We start from the raw sequence: 12,537 nt of genomic DNA, 5'->3' as shown, positions 1-12,537 counted from the left end.
CTACCTGCTGCCCCATCATGTGTGTTAGTATATGTGTGGGTGTGCGTGTCTGTTTTGACTGTGTGGTTCCCTACCCCGGGTTTGTGGTGAGTGTTCCGAAGGGGAGGAGCTGGCTTTCAGACGCTCCGCCCTCAGACTCTCTGGGAGCTGCAGCAGATCCAGGGGAGTGTCTGGGAGCTCTGTCCGACTGAGAGGGAGAGAGAGGGAGAGGGAGAGAGAGAGAGAGAGAGAGAGGGAAAGAGAGAGGGAGGGAGAGAGAGGGGAAAAAGAGATAGGGAGAGAGAGGGAAAGAGAGAGAGGGGAAAGAGGGATAGGGAGAGAGAGGGAAAGAGAGCGGGAGAGAGAGAGAGAGAGAGAGAGAGAGGGAAAGAGAGAGGGAAAGAGAGGGAGAGAGAGAGATATTGAGAGAGAGAGAGAGAGAGAGAGAGAGAGAGAGAGAGAGAGAGATAGAGAGAGAGAGAGGGAGAGAGAGAGAGAGTGTGAGAGAGTGAGGGTGAGACAGTAAATATAAGATAATAAATGCACCTTTTACAGCTCTTGAGTGCTGCAGCAAACCACTGTTTATGTCTCCTGATTTAGCAAGATGGGTGCAGGGAGTACTTTACAGAGAGCTTTATATGGTCTTAACTTCCTTCACACCATTACCCTCATCTATCAACAATACCAGCCTCTCCAACTAATACCTCCCATCAACTTCCTCCACACCATTAACCTCATCTATCAACAACAACCAGCCTCTCCAACTAATACCTCCCATCAACTTCCTCCACACCATTACCCTCATCTATCAACAATACCAGCCTCTCCAACTAATACCTCCCATCAACTTCCTCCACACCATTACCCTCATCTATCAACAATACCAGCCTCTCCAACTAATACCTCCCATCAACTTCCTTCACACCATTCCCCTCATCTATCAACAATACCAGCCTCTCTAACTAATACCTCCCATCAACTTCCTCCACACCATTACCCTCATCTATCAACAACAACCAGCCTCTCCAACTAATACCTCCCATCAACTTCCTCCACACCATTACCCTCATCTATCAACAACAACCAGCCTCTCCAACTAATACCTCCCATCAACTTCCTCCACACCATTACCCTCATCTATCAACAATACCAGCCTCTCCAACTAATACCTCCCATCAACTTCCTTCACACCATTCCCCTCATCTATCAACAATACCAGCCTTTCCAACTAATACCTCCCATCAACTTCCTCCACACCATTACCCTCATCTATCAACAACAACCAGCCTCTCCAACTAATACCTACCATCAACTTCCTCCACACCATTACCCTCATCTATCAACAACAACCAGCCTCTCCAACTAATACCTCCCATCAACTTCCTCCACACCATTACCCTCATCTATCAACAATACCAGCCTCTCCAACTAATACCTCCCATCAACTTCCTCCACACCATTACCCTCATCTATCAACAATACCAGCCTCTCCAACTAATACCTCCCATCAACTTCCTCCACACCATTACCCTCATCTATCAACAACAACCAGCCTCTCCAACTCATCAACTTCCTTCACACCATTACCCTCATCTATCAACAACAACCAGCCTCTCCAACTAATACCTCCCATCAACTTCCTTCACACCATTACCCTCATCTATCAACAACAACCAGCCTCTCCAACTAATACCTCCCATCAACTTCCTCCACACCATTACCCTCATCTATCAACAACAACCAGCCTCTCCAACTAATACCTCCCATCAACTTCCTCCACACCATTACCCTCATCTATCAACAATACCAGCCTCTCCAACTAATACCTCCCATCAACTTCCTCCACACCATTACCCTCATCTATCAACAACAACCAGCCTCTCCAACTCATCAACTTCCTTCACACCATTACCCTCATCTATCAACAACAACCAGCCTCTCCAACTAATACCTCCCATCAACTTCCTTCACACCATTACCCTCATCTATCAACAACAACCAGCCTCTCCAACTAATACCTCCCATCAACTTCCTCCACACCATTACCCTCATCTATCAACAACAACCAGCCTCTCCAACTAATACCTCCCATCAACTTCCTCCACACCATTACCCTCATCTATCAACAACAACCAGCCTCTCCAACTAATACCTCCCATCAACTTCCTCCACACCATTACCCTCATCTATCAACAATACCAGCCTCTCCAACTAATACCTCCCATCAACTTCCTTCACACCATTCCCCTCATCTATCAACAATACCAGCCTTTCCAACTAATACCTCCCATCAACTTCCTCCACACCATTACCCTCATCTATCAACAACAACCAGCCTCTCCAACTAATACCTACCATCAACTTCCTCCACACCATTACCCTCATCTATCAACAACAACCAGCCTCTCCAACTAATACCTCCCATCAACTTCCTCCACACCATTACCCTCATCTATCAACAATACCAGCCTCTCCAACTAATACCTCCCATCAACTTCCTCCACACCATTACCCTCATCTATCAACAATACCAGCCTCTCCAACTAATACCTCCCATCAACTTCCTCCACACCATTACCCTCATCTATCAACAACAACCAGCCTCTCCAACTAATCAACTTCCTTCACACCATTACCCTCATCTATCAACAACAACCAGCCTCTCCAACTAATACCTCCCATCAACTTCCTTCACACCATTACCCTCATCTATCAACAACAACCAGCCTCTCCAACTAATACCTCCCATCAACTTCCTCCACACCATTACCCTCATCTATCAACAACAACCAGCCTCTCCAACTAATACCTCCCATCAACTTCCTCCACACCATTACCCTCATCTATCAACAACAACCAGCCTCTCCAACTAATACCTCCCATCAACTTCCTCCACACCATTACCCTCATCTATCAACAACAACCAGCCTCTCCAACTAATACCTCCCATCAACTTCCTCCACACCATTAACCTCATCTATCAACAACAACCAGCCTCTCCAACTAATACCTTCCATCAGCTACTCCCAACCACCCCCCAATTTCACACACACACACCAGCCACCCTTGCTCTCCCGTAGCCAGCCCTGCTCCACTTGGGAGCCCACCCGTAAAGAACTGAGCCCAGACAGGATCGGGGGGGGGGGGGGGGCTGCTGCTGTTAAGTTAATGAGCTCTTGTAATTACAGCACTAATGAACTAAAACACCATTCAGACCCAACATTCTGACATCTATTTGTTGTATTTATAAAGCTTCAATTAGTATTGTAATTCAGCCTGTCCCCCCTTGTTTTTGTCCGACTCCTCTCTTGCTCTGTGCGTGCACGTGTGTCTGTTTGTCTTGGAGTGTGTATGTGTGTTTAGGAGCTGGGGGGTTGTGGGTCCTGAGACAGAGACAAAGGAAAATATTGAATCCATGTGCGAATACTTGTATCATTTAGGCGTTGTAAATGAACAAAGCCCTGCATAATGCTATAATGAAATGTATAAGTCGGCATTACAGTTTAGTATGTTAAAATGACGGTGGACTGAAGGAGTCAGACTCCTTGTCTAAGAGCATAATGCTGGATGCGTTGTCTGCTGCGGTTGACCTGAGGCTACCGTGGCGACGGGGCTGACTAGCGACGGGGCTGACTGGCGACGGGGCTGACCTGATGACGTAGTTGACCCAGATGACGTTGCGTTCGTGGGGGGCTTTGTGGTTGATGGAGACGGTGGCACAGGACTGGACCCACAGATAACCCCCTCTCCTCTGGAGCCAGCGGTAGTACCCGGTCACCACCTGACCCTTCCTCAACACTGGGAGGGAGGGAGGGAGGGAGGGAGGGAGAGAGAGAGAGAGAGAGAGAGAGAGAGAGAGAGAGAGAGAGAGAGAGAGAGAGAGAGAGAAAGGGAACGAGAGAGAGAGAGGGAGAGAGAGGGGAAAGAGAGAGAGGGAGAGAGAGAGAGAGAGAGAGAGAGACAGAGACAGAGACAGAGAGAGAGAGAGAGAGAGAGAGAGCGAGAGAGAGAGAGAGAGTTGGCGTAGCACTACAGGACTTTGGCAGCAGAGGGCGCTGATTGCAAAATATGAACTTAAACGCACACACACACACACACACACACACACACACATAGGGCAGGGCAGTGACTCACAGTCCTCATGGCTCTGTCTGATGTTATCCAGGTCTTCCACGTGGATGAAGTGGTAGCAGGTGTGTCCCACCACCTCTGCCGGGCTCAGGTCCATGTACTCTGAGATCCTACAGGGAACAACGATGGTTTTATCCACGTGATGTAAACATAATAGACACACATACACAGGCAAACAAACACATACCATTTCTTATTGGAGTCAAATACAACCATAAAATGATTCACAGTACAACCATATATGCGCCCCATACAGACATCGGCCCCTGTGTGCAGCCGTGTTGTTGTGTCGTTGTGTAGCTGCGTTGGCGTGTTGTTGCGTTGTTGATGTGTTGATGTGCTGTTGTGTACCGTTGTGTCGTTGTGTAGCTGTGTTGTTATGTTGCTGTGTTGTTGTGTTGTTGTATAGCTGTGTTGGTGTGTGTTGTTGTCGTGTTGCTGTGTCGTCGTGTGTCACTGTAGCTGTACCTGTTCTCGCAGTAGGTGACCTGCAAATCCATGTTGACCCGGAAGACAAACATCTGGCTCTCCATGCGCACCTCGTTCAGCGTGGAGGGCGGGAGCGTGTGCGCAAGGGCCACCAAGCCCATTGGCCGACGCACCGAGCGGGCGGAGCCTGGCACCATGGCAGGGCGACAGCGGATTCGCCCGGTCACATGGATCACCTGACAGGAAGAGTTTACAGTAACTTGCACGGTTGCACATGTACAGTGTCTCTACTAAACGAACGGCGAGTAGTCCATTACTAGAGTTGCAAAACTCTTGTAACTTTTCAGAAATTCTCTGTTTTTACAGAAATCCTGGCTGGAAGATTCCTGGATTTACGAGGGAATAAACAGGAAACCGGAATTTTGCCACCCTGTACATTCCAAACAGTCTGAATGATTTCTAGGAATGGAGAGTTTGATTTCTCTCTCTCTCTCTATATATATATATATATATGTCTCTTACTCTGACCTTGTAGCCCGAGGACTTGACGTGGAGGCCTCTCTTGGTCAGGGTGGACTTCATACGGATGAAGAAGCCTCGGTCAGGAGGTTCATTCCCAGGAGAGAGGGGGCTTGAGGGGGCTGTGGAGAGACAGGGGGACGACAGAGTTAGCTTGGGAGAAACCACATTTGGACCAGATTTGGACAACATCAGTCCAGGCCTACAGACATGTACAGTGGGGCAAAAAAGTATTTAGTCAGCCACCAATTGTGCAAGTTCTCCCACTTAAAAAGATGAGAGAGGCCTGTAATTTTCATCATAGGTACACTTCAACTATGACAGACAAAATGAGAAAATCACATTGTAGGATTTTTAATGAATTTATTTGCAAATTATGGTGGAAAATAAGTATTTGGTCACCTACAAACAAGCAAGATTTCTGGCTCTCACAGACCTGTAACTTCTTCTTTAAGAGGCTTCTCTGTCCTCCACTCGTTACCTGTATTAATGGCACCTGTTTGAACTTGTTATCAGTATAAAAGACATCTGTCCACATCCTCAAACAGTCACACTCCAAACTCCACTATGGCCAAGACCAAAGAGCCGTCAAAGGACACCAGAAACAAAATTGTAGACCTGCACCAGGCTGGGAAGACTGAATCTGCAATAGGTAAGCAGCTTGGTTTGAAGAAATCCACTGTGGGAGCAATTATTAGGAAATGGAAGACATACAAGACCACTAATAATCTCCCTCGATCTGGGGCTCCACGCAATATCTCACCCCGTGGGGTCAAAATTATCACAAGAACGGTGAGCAAAAATCCCAAAACCACATGGGGGGACCTAGTGAATGACCTGCAGAGAGCTGGGACCAAAGTAACAAAGCCTACCATCAGTAACACACTACGCCGCCAGGGACTCAAATCCTGCAGTGCCAAACGTGTCCCCCTGCTTAAGCCAGTACATGTCCAGGCCCATCTGAAGTTTGCTAGAGAGCATTTGGATGATCCAGAAGAAGATTGGGAGAATGTCATATGGTCAGATCAAACCAAAATATACATTTTTGGTAAAAACTCAACTCGTCGTGTTTGGTGGACAAAGAATGCTGAGTTGCATCCAAAGAACACCATACCTACTGTGAAGCATGGGGGTGGAAACATCATGCTTTGGGGCTGTTTTTCTGCAAAGGGACCAGGACGACTGATCCGTGTAAAGGAAAGAATGAATGGGGCCATGTATCGTGAGATTTTGAGTGAAAATCTCCTTCCATCAGCAAGGGCATTGAAGATGAAACGTGGCTGGGTCTTTCAGCATGACAATGATCCCAAACACACCACCCGGGCAACGAAGGAGTGGCTTCGTAAGAAGCATTTCAAGGTCCTGGAGTGGCCTAGCCAGTCTCCAGATCTCAACCCCATAGAAAATCTTTGGAGGGAGTTGAAAGTCCGTGTTGCCCAGCAAAACATCACTGCTCTAGAGGAGATCTGCATGGAGGAATGGGCCAAAATACCAGAAACAGTGTGTGAAAACTTTGTGAAGACTTACAGAAAACGTTTGACCTCTGTCATTGCCAACAAAGGGTATATAACAAAGTATTGAGATAAACTTTTGTTATTGACCAAATACTTATTTTCCACCATAATTTGCAAATAAATTCATAAAAAAATCCTACAAAGTGATTTTCTGGATTTTTTTTTCATTTTGTCTGTCATAGTTGAAATGTACCTATGTTGGATATTACAGGCCTCTCTAATCTTTTTAAATGGGAGAACTTGCACAATTGGTGGTTGACTAAATACTTTTTTGCCCCACTGTATGTGAGACGTACCAGGCTCGGGGGTCCCGGCCAGGGAGGATGTGGAGGCAGAGCTGGAAGCGCTCTCGGGGGCCACGTGGCAGCCAGCCTCGGCCCTCAGGTGGGGCCTGATGCCCAGACGCTCAGCCATCTCCACATGGTCCGCTGGGTGGATGTAGTCAAACACACTGCTGCCCGTCAACTCCACCTGAACACAATGAAATGTAGAGGTGAGACACAAACACTCATGCATGAACACATGAATGCACGCAACAACACACGGACGCACGTCGCACACACACACCCCTGAGCTGGGGGACAGACACCGATGACAATAATACACATCGGGAAGGACAGAATCCTGTTGTATTTGGTGATTAAAGGTAGTTGAAAGACACCAGGGATATACCATCTGTGAAGGTCAGATTTGACTATTTGAATCGGTTCATTCATTCCCTATTAATTCATAGACACCAGCGTATCCAGCCCACTCCCAGAGAGGGATGAAGACCACTAACACCTCCCAGCTATCATCCTACTGCATCATAGTGTCCTACTCCAATCATTTAAGGTGAGATTCCATTTCATATGATAAAGCGCTTGCCTGCTCCCTGCCTGCACCCTGCCTGCCTGCTCCCTGCTGGGCTGCCTGTCTTCTCCCTGCCTTCTCCCTGCCTGCTCCCTGCTGGGCTGCCTGTCTTCCCCCTGCCTTCTCCCTGCCTGCCTGCTCCCTGCTGGGCTGCCTGTCTTCTCCCTGCCTTCTCCCTGCCTGCTCCTTGCTGGGCTGCCTGTCTTCCCCCTGCCTTCTCCCTGCCTCCTGGGCTGCCTGTCTTCTCCCTGCCTGCCTGCTCCCTGCTGGGCTGCCTGTCTTCTCCCTGCCTTCTCCCTGCCTGCCTGCCTATCTGCTTCCTGCTCCCTGTTGGGCTGCCTGCCTGCTCCCTGTCTGCTCCCTGCCTGTCTTCTCCCTGCCTGTCTGCTCCCTGCTGGGCTGCCTGCCTGCTCCCTGTCATCTCCCTGCCTGCCTGCTCCCTGCCTGCTCCCTTCCTGCCTGTGTGCTCCCTGCCTGCCTGTCTGCTACCTACCTGCCTGCCTGCCTGGCTGTTCCCTGCTGGGCTGTCTGCTTGGCTGCCTGCCTGCAGCCTCACACCCTTGTCTGTAGGACATACCCATTTATGAAGGATTAGATCCATTTAGTGTGGGCTTTATGGGATTTCCAGCAGGCATTCAAGGACATCACAGCCAGAGAGCTGAGCGAGGGAGCACAGATTAAGTGTGAATGAAGAGAAAAAAAAGGAGGGCTAACTCCTGTAAAGTGTAAAAAAAAAAAACACAAGGAGAGAGGATTCGAGTAAGTATCGAGGGATCAGCGGAGAGATAAAAGTTTTAAAACAGCCCGGTGTTAATGAGTTGCTCGATGTAAACGAGACGTAAACGGACCAGAATCCCCTGGCAGAGACAGGAAGTCAGCCCTTGAGGACCCCAGGCTTCCCACAGTCCTTTGCCCTCCTTCAGTAAAAGGCAATACTGACATCTGTGGTACTTTACCTGTCTGTCTACTGTCACTTCATCACAGGGAGGAGAGAGAGAGAGAGAGAGAGTGAGAGTGAGAGAGAGAGGGGGAGAGGGAGAGAGGGAGAGAGAGAGAGAGAGAGAGAGAGAGGGAGAGAGAGAGAGAGAGAGAGAGAGAGGGAGAGGGAGGGAGAGAGACAGAGAGAGAGAGAGAGACAGACAGACAGACAGACAGACAGACAGACAACAAGACATAGGTATAGTGTGGGGGGGGTTGAGAGAGGGGGGGGAGAGAAGGAGAGACATGATATAAATAATAGCAGGAAGCTTTAATATGTATGAGGCATCCGGGCAGTCGTCCACAACACACTCTCAGCCCGCCGCTGACGGATGGGAGAGGAGAGAGGGAGGGGGAGTGATGAGGGCTGCATACTAACCAGTCCAGGATCAATTCCCCGCTCCCTCCATTCCTCCGTCCTCCCTCCTGCCGTGCAGGAGGTAAGGGGGGGTTGAGCAGCAGGACCTGGGGTCCCGGTACAGAGCGCGCCTCTCCGGCCAGGAAACTTGGGGTGAGGGACATGATCACCTCCAGGTAGCAGGGGAGCGGACGGCGGGTTGTGCCCTTGGTCAAGGTGCCTGACCTGGGCTAAGCCTGTCTAAGAAACCCCACTGTCTGGAGAGGGGCCCCGTGGGTAAGCCAGGGCAGAGGGGTTAGGCTGGGGGACAGGTCAGGGCAGTCCACAGAGAGATCCATGTCCTCCAACAACAACCACCAGTTACATTTTTCTCTCTCTGTCTCTCTCTCTCTCTCCTCCCTGAGAGACAGGGATTTGTTCTGTTAAAGTGTGCATGCCCTTTCTCTCACCTCCCTCCCTCTTTCTGTCTCTCTCTCTTTTTGTCTTGCAGTCTTTCTCTCTCTTGTCAGTTATTCTAAACGTGGTACTGTGTGTTTTGGAGTTAAGGTAAATCTTGATTGTAATTTTGTTTTAAGGCTGGTGTGTTTAGTTCTGTTTGAGGAGATTTGACTAGTGAGGCCATCTGTTTAAGGAATAAGAATAGCCTTGGTTGTTTACCTATTCAGTCCCATGATGCATTTCACTTCAACTGCACATTTAAGCTCTATTTGCATACCAAAAATGCTTTCCATTGCCATTTGGCTGTGTAGTCCTTTCACACCTGTTCAGATATATTTCATAATTAGATTTTAAGTTTGTGTTTACCAACAGTTAGCAGGAGAAATACCAAACTGTAACACAAACACACCGGCACACACACACCGGCACACACACACACACACACACACACACACACACACACACACACACACACACACACACACACACACACACACACACCACTAATAACTAGCCTCCCTCCAGGACAGTCCAATCCAACCAGGGGCAGACTCCCTATTACACCCAAATCCCCCCTTTTAAAATCCACTCAAATACCACCTATATCGAAATGTCCTCCCTCTTTTCTCTCTCTCTCATTCTGTATCCCCCATCCTTTTCCCCCAAAACAAATCTTATCACTCCCCTCCCCTCCTCCCTCCCTCTCTATCCCTATCTGTCTCCCCATCCCCCTTGGTGTTTTTTTCTCCTCCCGACAATCAATGGAGCTTTTAAGATGCCTATCGATTTGCTCCCTTAGACAGGCCCTGAGCGCAGGGGCGACACTTTGATTGTTGGGCCAGTAATTACTGTTATTATTTATGCATCTGGTCGAAATGGCAGGACTTAACATTCACAGTACAAGAGGCCGCAGGCAATCAACAAAGGTGAGCACCTGGAGGGACGAAGGGAGGGAGGGAGAGGGAGAGGGAGAGAGGCAGAGAGAGAGAGAGGGAGAGAGAGAGAGAGAGAAGGAGAAACTAGAGAGACAGAGAAACAGAGACAGAGGGAGAGAGAGTGTGAGAGAGTGAGAGAGAGAGAGAGAGAGAGAGAGAGAGAGAGAGAAAAACTAGAGACAAGCAGAAGAGAACAGTCAAAGACATCTAGACACACACAAAGGTGGGAACACACCCAGACCAATTACAACATCTGACATGAAAATGAAAAGAGATGATGGGAGTAACCTGAGTGAGTGAGTGAGTGAGTGAGTGAGTGAGTCAGTGTGAGAGAGAGTGTGTGTGTGTGTGTGTGCGTGTGCGTCCATGTACAGAAGGCCTTACCTGTGAGAGGCCCAGGTAGATGGAAACAGTCTCTGATATGTAGAGGAAGCGTCCCTCTGAGCTTACCACAAACACAAAGCCGTCCAGGGACTGTGGAAGCAACACACACACACACACACACACACACACACACACACACACACACACACACACACACAGACAAATTAGAGCAATTAGCGTGTATCGAGCAAATTACAATGAGCGGCTGCCTGCCACTGGAGAACCACCAACAACCAGCCCTTCACCGCTCAGTCTCTCCGACCTCTCTCCCCTCCTCTCCCGCCCACATCAACAGTCCTGTCAGGCTGGCCCCTCAGGTACACACGGCACACTACTGGTAAACACCACCGGCCTGTTCAGAGAGTCAACAAGGCACATTGAACACAGAGCCGGCAGACACCAGCGGAGCCGTTTCAAATCAGTGTCAATAACGGTAGGACGCCATGTCCTGTTGTGTTGTGTCTGTCTGCTGACCAGAGACACCGGCAGGTAGGTAGAGACAAGAGGTAGAGACAGGGAGGGGGTAATTATGATGGTAAGTGAAAGGTATACAGCCACCCCATTAGGAAGGACTCCGTCACAGAGTAATATTTGTCGTAATAACAAGCATTCACACAAGTGAGTAGCGGCGGTGTGCTGGGAAGCTCGGGCCACTTTGCTGAAGAAAGATTGCTGTTTTGGCAGCGGCGCTTAAAGTGCCGCTAATTTATGCAACTGACACATTCAGTATGCAAATGCGAGTGGCCGGGGTGTGGGGGGCGCGGCGAGCCCGGCTGAATGGCAGAGAAATAAAGTGCAATTATCATGCTATTACTGGCAGAGGACGGCAAGAGGAAAGAATCATAGCGTTTTCTGGAGCCCTAATTTGATTTCTATCAGCGTCGTTCCTCCTCAGGACGTTCGGCGCAGACGGCAGTCTTTTGTCTCAGCATACCTCTGTCATTTAGGACAACCCATACCCCCCCTGTCTGTCACCCTTCTCCTCTTTCCCTCCCGCGTTCTATCGCTCCTCTCTCTCTTTTCTGTCCACTGCAGTCATTTGTCGTTGTTTGATCTTAATACGGTGGGGCGGTGCGAAGTCTTTGTGGTTTTACATTTTTTCCGAGTGTTGACTGGCTGGAGGAGACGTCAGAGGGGTCCAAGCATGTCTTTACAGGCAGGAGGAGATGTCAGAGGGGTCCAAGCATGTCTTTACAGGCAGGAGGGGACGTAAAAACAGAGAAGCAGCGTCACACTGTCACAGGAATAAACATGGCTACCTTGTCCCACTAACAATTGCAGCATGCTGTGACGATAATAATGTTTACATGGTTGAATATTTGAATATTTTTGGAAAAACATTTAAATAGATGAAACGTGTCAACAAACAAAAGGGCAGAGAATGAACCTCTTCAATAACCTGGCTAAATGTGCAGAGAATGAACCTCTTCAATAACCTGGCTAAATGTGCAGAGAATGAACCTCTTCAATAACCTGGCTAAATGTGCAGAGAATGAACCTCTTCAATAACCTGGCTAAATGTGCAGAGAATGAACCTCTTCAATAACCTGGCTAAATGTGCAGAGAATGAACCTCTTCAATAACCTGGCTAAATGTGCAGAGAATGAACCTCTTCAATAACCTGGCTAAATGTGCAGAGAATGAACCTCTTCAATAACCTGGCTAAATGTGCAGAGAATGAACCTCTTCAATAACCTGGCTAAATGTGCAGAGAATGAACCTCTTCAATAACCTGGCTAAATGTGCAGAGAATGAACCTCTTCAATAACCTGGCTAAATGTGTACTATTTAAAATGCTGTTTGTTCTCAATGACACGCTTGTACTGTATACTAAATACATTTGAAAGGAACCCTGTGTGTGTGTCTGCGTATGTGTGTCTGCATGTGTGTGTGTGATGTTTACCTGTAACAAGTGTGCTCCCAGGTGCTGTTCGAACATGTCAGTGGCCAGAGAGTGGGAGGAGCGTCGCACTGCAGGGACACAGATCGACACACACTGATCAACACACACTGATCGACA

At 48.6% G+C, this 12,537-nt stretch overlaps 1 protein-coding gene across 3 annotated transcripts in view; it reads right to left on the bottom strand.

Annotated features, from left to right (window-relative positions):
* The window catches only part of LOC110503300 (neuronal PAS domain-containing protein 1), a 43,259-nt gene that overhangs the window by 1,582 nt on the left and 29,140 nt on the right, over positions 1 to 12,537 (bottom strand). For 2 of the 3 annotated variants that reach the window (XM_036961394.1, XM_036961395.1), the window contains exons 4-11: positions 12,421 to 12,488; positions 10,518 to 10,607; positions 6,869 to 7,043; positions 5,062 to 5,180; positions 4,579 to 4,775; positions 4,114 to 4,220; positions 3,630 to 3,777; positions 75 to 187 (exon numbers count right to left, since the gene is read on the bottom strand). In XM_036961394.1, coding sequence (XP_036817289.1) covers positions 75 to 187; positions 3,630 to 3,777; positions 4,114 to 4,220; positions 4,579 to 4,775; positions 5,062 to 5,180; positions 6,869 to 7,043; positions 10,518 to 10,607; positions 12,421 to 12,488 — 1,017 coding nt within the window. The remainder of the gene's footprint in view (positions 1 to 74; positions 188 to 3,629; positions 3,778 to 4,113; positions 4,221 to 4,578; positions 4,776 to 5,061; positions 5,181 to 6,868; positions 7,044 to 10,517; positions 10,608 to 12,420; positions 12,489 to 12,537) is intronic. The other variant, XM_036961396.1, reaches the window with a different exon arrangement.

Source organism: Oncorhynchus mykiss, chromosome 24, assembly GCF_013265735.2.
Source record: "Oncorhynchus mykiss isolate Arlee chromosome 24, USDA_OmykA_1.1, whole genome shotgun sequence".
Lineage (NCBI taxonomy): Eukaryota > Metazoa > Chordata > Actinopteri > Salmoniformes > Salmonidae > Oncorhynchus > Oncorhynchus mykiss.
This window is presented reverse-complemented; position numbering and strand designations above follow the sequence as displayed.